Here is a 9,047-nt window from a genome sequence, read left to right as displayed (position 1 = left end):
TATGTGATGTGTGTGCACGTGTGTGTGTGATGGATGTGTAGCACTGGGAGGCACACGTGTGGTGTGTGCACGTGTATGATGCATGTGTAGCACTGTGAGGCACACGTGTGTGCACGTGTATGATGCATGTGTAGCACTGTGAGGCACACATGTGGTGTGTGCATGTGTATGATGCATGTGTAGCACTGTGAGGCACACATGTGGTGTATGTGCATAGCACATGCACGGCGTAGTGCACGTGTGCAGGTGTACTGTGAGGCATGCATATGTGGTGTGCGGGCACGTGTAGTGTGTATGATGCATGTGTGGCATACATTGCATGTATGAGGTGTGCATGTGCATAGTACATATGCGTGAATGTATTGTGCATGTGATGTGTGCAGTGTGTGGAGAGGGAGGGGCAGGTCCCAGGTGTGTGGAGTTGATGGTGGAGGAGGGACTTGACCCTCTCAGACCCAGGCAGCAGCCTTGGGGCATTTGGTCTTTGGGAGGAGACAGCCAGGGGCACTTGTACTCTGGTAGGCTCGGGTGAGCAGGGTAGTGTGTGGGGACACCTGCCCTCCAGAGGGGAACAGTGAGGAAACTGAGTTAAGGAGGCCTGTGGGGAGAGGCAGTTGTCCCCAACCTGCCCTAAGGCCGCAGAGCTCGAGTGCATGGCATGGCATGGCCCAGACCCTCTAGGGCCCGCAGTGACCACAGGGCAAGAATCGCTTCTTCACAGCCCAGGGGTGCAGGCTGTTACTGCACGGAGGGAAACCGCTGCCCACCAGCAACAGCACCCCTTGGTCCAGTCCCTCAACTCCTTCTCAGGGTGGGGCTCATGGCCCTGCCCACCCCTCCGTGGCCAGGTGCACGGCTGCTCCTGTGACCTGCAGGATGTCCCCTCCCTTTGGGGACCCCCTGCACTCCCTCCCATGCTGTCAGGGGGCAGCTCTTGCAAGCCCAGTGAACCTTCCCCTCTCCCTCCAGCCCTACCCTGCCTACCTGGCAGTTCTCTTACAGGACTTGTCCCCAGAGCCCTGTGGCCCTTTCATACTCAAGGCCTTGTGTGCTGGGTTCCTTTTCTCAGGGACAAGAGAATAGCTTCCTGGCACGAGGGCACCCACCTGTCCAACCTCAGCCCCCATGTCCCCTCCCACACCTTGGCAAGGAGCAACAGCAACAAGGTTATACCTGTGAGGCTGTAAAACAGGGCTTTTCACACTTGCATACATGCCCGCGGGACACTCCTGCAGGGTTCTGTAAAATACCTGCCTACCCCTCACTGCTGCCACACCCGAAGCTGCATCTCAGGGAAGCCCCTGCCTGGTCACCAGAGCTCACCCCGGCCCTACCATCACCGCTTCAGTCTGGACTCCAGCCAGCCCTCATGTCACGCGCGGTGCTGAGGCCACCGTCTGTTCCAGGTGGGAGCACACCCGCTCGCATGGGGCCAGGGTGCCCAGCTTGTTGGGCAGGGGTCCTCAAACCAGAGACGCCCTGAGGCTGTCAAGATTGCTGGACACCCAGTTTCTGACGGAGCAGGTCTGGGTGGGGGTGCTCGCCTCCTTGGCAGTCCTCCCCACCCTGACTCAGGATGGCCAGCGAATTCCTGGTCACTCCTCCAGGAACAAATCCATTTGACTCCTTAGGGAGCAGAGAGACAGGCAGACGCGCATACGCTAGGCTCAGCCTGACCACCGGGGTTTTTCAGGCAAAAATGTTTATTCTGCTTTCTTCCTCGGTGGGTGGGTCATCAGGCTGCTTTGGCTATGAAGCTCAGGCTCTGTGGCCTGGGTGGCCCCAGCAGCACAGAGCACCACAGCTGCCCTTGGGCCTCAGGAGCAGCAAGGCACAGAGGTGAGTCCTGCATCAGGTGACACGGCGGGGCGTGTGAGCACCGGAAAGGGAGAGGTGAGGTGCCTGCCATGCCTGGGGCACGGGGCCTCTTCAGGGATCCAGCAGCTCCAGTGTCTACTGAGAGGGCACAGACTGACCCAAACACACATCCCACAGCCAGGCCCTCGGGATATTCACAGCACGTGCAGACAGCACATGGCTGCAACTCCACGAAGGACACCTGTGAGCGGCTGCGGGCTCAGCTCCAGAGCAGGCCCCACCCATCCTGCTGGGGGCTTCCTCATAGGGCCTGGACAAAGGAACCAAGTCACAGCCCCCCTGCCAGAGGATCCCCCTGCAGCTCCTGGAAGGGCTGGGAAGCTGGAGCTGTCTCAGGTTCCCGTTGAGGCCCTGAGGCTGCCCCAGGACCCCGTACCCTGAGTTCCATGACTCCTTGGGGGATGGAGCACAGGAGGGAAAAGAGGAATAGACTTCTACAGGATGGGGTGGGGGACGGCCTGTCGTGGGGACACCCTGGCTCCTTCTACACGCTGGCCTGGGGAGAAGCTGGCAAGGAGAGGGCACTGGGTAAGGATGGGGTGCTGCATGACCCAGTTCTGCCCAAGGTGGCCCAGGGAGACCACTATGAAGGCTGCCTGGTGTGAGCGGGACCCTGGTGAGGTGCAGAGTGAGGCCCTGTGTGGGGACTCAGGGAGGACGCTGGGCGGGAGACAGGCCCAGGGTGTCCCCTCACCCATGCACGTCCCTGGGTGCAATCGTGGAGGACTGGTAAGGCCGCTGCTGCCCAGTGGCAACCATCACCAGGGTCAGGAGTGGGGGAGTCAGTGCGGAGACCCAGGAAGGGGCCCACTTCCCAGGACGTTTAGTGTCAGCAGGCGGAGTCTCTCCACAGGCTCTGGCTGGCGTGCCTCTACGCCTCCCTCCGGTACCGCAGCTGGGAGAACCGGTCCCTGATGGCCTGATCACTGTCTGGCTCACCCTCACCCAGGCGGACCACCCTGCTGCTTGGGACGAGGTCCCGCACCTTGTGCTTGATCACAGAGACCAGTCCAGGTGCCTCGGAGTCTGCTGGGCCTGTCAGGAGGATGTAGGCAGCGTGGCGGCTTGGCTCCAACAGGACAGCTGCAGGGTGGGGGACACAGCTGTCAGGGCGGCTCGGGACCAGCCAGGACAGACCCCGCGGAACACCCGGGTCCCCGGCCAAGGCCGCACTCACCATCGAAGGCGACAACGTGGGCAGAGACATTGGCCAGCTCCAGCAGCACACGGGGCAGGGTGGGGTGGAACATGTACAGGCTATGCCGGGCCTCCCCCGTCTCCTGGAGCAAGAACCAGCAGTGGGCCCCACGCCCCTCACGGAGCACTCCCACAGGCACTGCTGTCCGAGTGACCACGCCTGGAGCTCTGCGTTCACTAGGGGCCCTATCTGGGCCCCCCACATGCCAGCCCCAGCTCTGTGGCCACCTCCCAGGTCCTCCCGCCCAACCTGGTCCTGACCCTGGTCCTTGCCAGCGGCCACTCCCTTCAGGGCATGGCTGTGTGCTCCCCTATCCACCGAAGGCCATCAGCCCCTTCTCCCTGGACTCCTCTAAGGTCACTTTCCCTCAGCTTGCACCACCTCATCCTGACTGACTGTCACTGGACTTCAATTTATTTGAGGTCACCCAGGCACCAATTAGCTTCTGAGCACTCCCAGGTGGAGCCCAAGGCTGGGTCTCTGGCCCTGGCTCCCAGCACAGCTGCTCCGAGGGCGGCTCCCGTACCGTCTCGCTGGTGCTGCCCAGCTCGTGGAGGCCCCAGAAGAAGAAGGCTGAGCGGTGGTCTGCGGTCGGCAGGCTGGCGGACACTGGACCCCCAGGGAGGCTCGGGAGGGCTAGGCTACACAGGACAGCTCCAGTGCCAAGGTCCAGGAACAGGATCTGGGGAGGGAGGGGACACTGTGGGGCCGACGTCGGGGCTGCCGGGAACACCTCAAGGCTTGCACGTGCCCCCAGCCACACCAGCCCTGGAGGCAGATGCTCTGAGGGAGCCAGAACCTTCTCAGCGGCTCTGAGGGCAGCAGCCTCCTGGGCTGCAGCCCCGTCTGCTTTCAGACCAGTCTGCCCTCAGCTAAGAACAAAGGTGCCACCTCCGAAGGAAGAACGGCGAACCTGTCTGTTGGTGCCAGTTCCGTTTTCAACGACTACAGCCAAGGTGTCTGGTTTGTAGTGGCCGAAGATGGGTTTTCTGGAACAGTATGGAGGACGCACTCACGAGGGGTCTCAGTGAGGAGACTGAGATGAAGGATGTGCCCAGGAGCAGGTCCGCCCTCATTCTCCCATGGCCACATCTGGACCACAGCCCAGGACACGGAGCTGAAGTCTGGGGCAAGAGGCAGCACCAGAGACAGGCAAGAGGCCCTGGCAGCAGCACACGGTCTCCGGCCCCACCCCCAGGGCTGTCCCCTCACCAGCCGGTGGGACGTGCCCAGGGTGCTGGGGAGGGGTGCAGCACCTGCACGGCTCCTTGGGTAGACCTCGTACCTCAGGACATGGGCTGCCTTGGGCGTCCAGCGGGCTGTCAGCTCCTGCCCGTCCAACAGCACGAAGCCCTCTGAGCCCACGAGGAGCACATCTGCGCCGGTGCTCCCCGGGACGTGCATCAGGTAGCGCACTGCTCCCGAGCTAGACAGGAGAGTGGGAGAAAGGGGCGCTGGGTCCCTGGGGCGGCCTCAGACACCCAGTGGAGGCCCTGGCACCGCCTGTCTCAGGGTGCTCCTCTCAGGCCCCCATAACTCCTGTTTCTCAGTTCTACAGCTTGAAAAGAGAAGGAAGACCCCCACTTTCCATGGAGACGACGACAGGCACAGCGCCGGGAACCTTTCTTCTCTCCGCTCTGTACTCGGCTCGTGTGACCGTTTCTCACATCTGAACCCAGGGTGACCGCACGGCGTCCCCAGCACCTCCCTGCCCGGGGGCTGCTCCGGGCTCCACAGACTGTCCAGACACCGAGGCAGGGGCGCTGAGCCGTGGGGTGGGCGCTCTGCGTGCAGCAAGGCGGCGGCCCAGACCCACCTGTGGGAAAGCATCCTGCGGGTGGTGGCATTGAGCATGCTCTCCCAGTGCGGGTCATTCTTGAATGGGCCGTCCCTCCCGGTCACCTTCTCGTAGAGACCCTTCACGGAGCAGCCGCAGAGGGAGCTTGCTATTCAAAACACAGGAGGGCCTGAGGTCACCAGGGTCACGCTGTGAACCCGGACCAGGAGCATGTGGGGTCACATGGAGCCAGGCCCCTGGGCTCCCTGACTCCAGCACCTCGAGAGCAGAAGCAGGACCTGAGGAGCCGCAGGGCAGTCACGCTCCGTGAGGGAGGCCAGCCAGGGATGTGGCAGAAACAACGTACCGCAGGGAAAGAGGATGTAGTGGGCACCCGTCCTGGTGACGTGAAGGAGGAAGCCACTTTCTCCGTCCACACCCAGGCTGCCTCTGAGGCCAATCTGGTGCCCGGTGCTGCCTGAGTAGAGGTGGCCACTAACCTGCAATGACACAGAGCCCTGGGAAGAGAGGGACCTGAGCCTGGGGGCGGGGCACTCGACCACAGCAGACGTGGAAGGTAAGGGGCCCACAGGCTCTTGGGTTTGAGGAAAGGGGCGCTGACATCAGAGAGTCTGACACTGGTCAGTGCCTCCAAGTGTGGGGCACAGGAGGCAGCCTCAGTGCGCGCAGACGCTCCCAGCCCTCAGCGCTTCACCCCCAACACTGTAACAGCACACGTGGGACGTGTGTGCTCCACCGTTCCTGGGGAGGCCCCAGAGCTACCTGGTAGAGGTGGAGCCCCCTCCGTATGCTGGGTCTATGGGAGTTGGGAACGTGGGGCATGGGAGAGTCCCCGACAAGTGGTCAGACCCAAATCCTGTCTGGGAAGTGGCAGCAGATGGGGAGGCAGAGGAGGGCCGTGTGGCAGGTGGCCTTGGTGACTTGGGAGGAGAGCCAGGCTTGGCTGTACCTCCTTCTGCTCCTGGGTGAAAACCAGCAGGTCTGGGGCCCCATCGCTGTCTACGTCAGGCACCTGCAGCAGAGGGCTCAGGATGGACGCATTCCCGCTGAAGCTGCTGCTGTGGTTCCACAGGGTTTCCCCTAAAATCAAGCACACGGTCACGCAACGTGGCCCTGAGTTCCCTTCAACAGCGGCCTGGCAACTGCACGGCCTGTGACAGGCAGGCTCGCGTTGAGGCATCACCCTCGTGACCCCATGGCTCGCCGCACACTCAGAGCAGAGACGCCAACAGGAGGGGAGGGCGGCACTCCTGTGCTTGTAAAGGAGCAGCACATGGAGGTGGTGGACACACGTCCTGCCCGTGTATGGAGACGCGGTGGCAACACGCCAAACGCTGACAGCCTCATTCCTGGGAACTGCAGAGTTCCCCCTTCCTTTTCTCCTATCTGCGTGTCCTGGAACATCTAAGGCCAATGCTGACCCTCCTGCCCGAGTGGATGAAGCCTGACCTCACTCACCTCTAGAAGCCCCTGCCTCCTGCTGGGGTTGCAGGCGTCCCCTTGGTGCTATGCAGGCCCTGGCTGAGTGGCCCCTTCCTCTGCTCTCCACATAGAAGGCAAGAATGGAGGTGTGTGCTCGGAGGCGGACCTACTGACCACAGGTCCCAAAGCAACTCCTTACGCACGTACAATCTCATCCAAACCTTTTTTTAAGACAGATCCTTGATTCTTTATTTTTGTATTTTTTTTTTTTTTGAGACAGAGTCTCGCTCTGTCGCCCAGTCTGGAGTGCAGTGGCCGGATCTCCGCTCACTGCAAGCTCCGCCTCCCGGGTTTACGTCATTCTCCTGCCTCAGCCTCCCGAGTAGCTGGGACTACAGGCGCCCGCCACCTCGCCCGGCTAGTTTTTTTGTATTTCCTTTTCTTTATTTTTGTATTTTTTTTTTTTTTTTGAGACAGAGTCTCGCTCTGTCGCCCAGTCTGGAGTGCAGTGGCCGGATCTCCGCTCACTGCAAGCTCCGCCTCCCGGGTTTACGTCATTCTCCTGCCTCAGCCTCCCGAGTAGCTGGGACTACAGGCGCCCGCCACCTCGCCCGGCTAGTTTTTTTGTATTTTTTAGTAGAGACGGGGTTTCACCGTGTTAGCCAGGATGGTCTCGATCTCCTGACCTCGTGATCCGCCCGTCTCGGCCTCCCAAAGTGCTGGGATTACAGGCTTGAGCCACCGTGCCCGGCCTCCTTGATTCTTAAAATATTCCAGCCTGCTCCTTATTCTCCTCCATATCCTTAAAATGACAACTTGTAAGGGAAATGTGAACATTCACCAAATCTAGGCACAGAATTCCTCCAGACCGTGATGAGGTGCAAGGAGCCCACACACACTCACACGGCCCTGCACACCATACATTCTTTCCCTTGTGCTTCCATGCAGCCAGCTCCGCTGGGGCTCGGAGACCTGCACCCTCAGGCTTAGGGGCACAGACAGGCCCCAATCTTCCCTGATGGGCTGAGTGCAGGTTCATGTTCTGGGCTCGCCTTGGGCACTGCCACCACTGACACCCCAGGAATAGCCGGCGGCCAAGCCGCTCCTCCTCTCTGCTACCACGTAGCATGTGGCATCGGACTGCCCCTGTGTGTTACAGCCCACCAGCAAAGTGTAACGGGAAGTAACAGACACAGTGCAGTTGAAGGCAGCCGAGGTGTGTGACTTCCATAGGCTTGCACCCTCACTTGGAGGTTCTCCCCATAACCTTCCTTCCCATCCAGCCACCCTCAAGATCACAGGGCTGAGCCTCATCGGGGCCTCCTGGCATTGGCCCTCAGTGAGAACCCCGCTGCCTGGCTGGCCTACCTGTGAACGCGTCGACTGCAATGAAAGAACCGGGTCTGCCCACGAGGATGCAGGCAGAAGGTGCCTCACTGCCTCTTGGCTGGGGCACAGCACACTCCACCAGGGCCACGTCTTGGGCCACAGGTCTCTCCCAGAGCGTGCTGCCGTTGGCCCCCGACACAGCAGCGGCAAAGGTGCAGGGAGAGGAAAAGCCTGTAGGGAGAGACACCGGCACCTCACTGTTGCAGCCTCCTGGCAGGCGGGCCGGTCAGCCCCAGCATGTGCTCCGCTAGGCCTATCTTCCTCACACCTCTCCTAGGCCACAGCCCCTCCCTCCCACGTGGATCCCCTTTATCTTGCAGGCTCCCGGGGCTCTAATGCTGACCCCACCGGGGCTCAGTGGCCAGGGCGGTGCTGGGGCTGGGCTTCTTGGCCTCTTTCTGGTCCTGCCAGGAAGGGTGACGAGATGGGTTCCAGAAACACCACCATCTGTTTCCCCCAAACACTATGAAAGTGAGAGGGTTACCGAAAACAACGCCTCCTCCTTCTACACGGAGCTCCTTCCTTTTCATATAAAATGAAATTACCTTCATCCACACAGGATCGGTTGAAATTGTTGCTGCTGTTGGTGTTTTTATAAAGAAAGAGAACATCTTGGATCCTGTCCCCGTTTATGTCATCCACAGCCAGGAAATCATAGATAACTGAAAGAGAAAACCACAGACTACGCTCCACGGGCCACGTCTGGTTTCCAGGCGATCGGGTCCAACATGACCTACTTCTCTGCTCCGTGGCACCTGCCCCTGTGAGCTCACCCAGCCAGGACGGTGACTTCTTCCTCACTCGGGTGAGTAATGTTCTTCCTGAACACAAGGGGTGGGACCACAAGGCCCAGTGCTAAGCTTCAGAAAGGAACAAGCCGGACACCTGGGCGTTAAGAACGTGTGTTCTGGCACCTTCCGTTCAGGAAGAAATCCCTCCCTAGACCAGGTGGGCGTCTAGACAGTCCACACTCCATACTCATTAGGGTTTATACTTCCTTTCATTCAAGGACTCAAGTGATAAACTTTACGCCCTAAAATCAAAAACCAAAAGAATGAAGTTGGCCAGGGGTGGTGGCTCACGCCTGTAATCCCAGCACTTTGGGAGGCCGAGGTGGGCAGATAACAAGGTCAGGAGATTGAGACCATCCTGGCCAACATGTGAAACCCTGTCTCTACTAAAAATACAAAAAATTAGCTGGGTGTGGTGGCGCATGCCTGTAATCCCAGCTACTCAGGAGACTGAGGCAAGAGAATTGTTTGAACCAGGAGGTGGAGGTTGCAGTGAGCCGAGATCGCACCACTGCAATCCAGCAGCCTGGAGACAGCGAGAGTCCATCTCAAAAAAAAAGAAAAAAAAAAA

General features: G+C 60.0%; 1 protein-coding gene across 2 annotated transcripts in view; it reads right to left on the bottom strand.

Annotated features, from left to right (window-relative positions):
- Positions 1-1,658: 1,658 nt before the first annotated feature.
- The window catches only part of ITFG3 (integrin alpha FG-GAP repeat containing 3), a 41,860-nt gene continuing 34,471 nt past the window's right edge, over positions 1,659-9,047 (bottom strand). For both annotated transcript variants that reach the window (XM_011960075.1, XM_011960076.1), the window contains 10 exons: positions 8,231-8,347; positions 7,665-7,856; positions 5,824-5,954; positions 5,221-5,353; positions 4,893-5,022; positions 4,362-4,502; positions 3,990-4,065; positions 3,603-3,758; positions 3,056-3,158; positions 1,659-2,961 (listed from right to left, as the gene is read on the bottom strand). In XM_011960075.1, coding sequence (XP_011815465.1) covers positions 2,750-2,961; positions 3,056-3,158; positions 3,603-3,758; positions 3,990-4,065; positions 4,362-4,502; positions 4,893-5,022; positions 5,221-5,353; positions 5,824-5,954; positions 7,665-7,856; positions 8,231-8,347 — 1,391 coding nt within the window. In that variant the 3' untranslated portion in view covers positions 1,659-2,749. The remainder of the gene's footprint in view (positions 2,962-3,055; positions 3,159-3,602; positions 3,759-3,989; positions 4,066-4,361; positions 4,503-4,892; positions 5,023-5,220; positions 5,354-5,823; positions 5,955-7,664; positions 7,857-8,230; positions 8,348-9,047) is intronic.

This window comes from Colobus angolensis, unplaced genomic scaffold (assembly GCF_000951035.1).
Source record: "Colobus angolensis palliatus isolate OR3802 unplaced genomic scaffold, Cang.pa_1.0 Scaffold502, whole genome shotgun sequence".
Taxonomy (NCBI): domain Eukaryota; kingdom Metazoa; phylum Chordata; class Mammalia; order Primates; family Cercopithecidae; genus Colobus; species Colobus angolensis.
The sequence above is the reverse complement of the archived record's forward strand: the minus strand, read 5'-3'. Positions and strand labels throughout refer to the sequence as shown.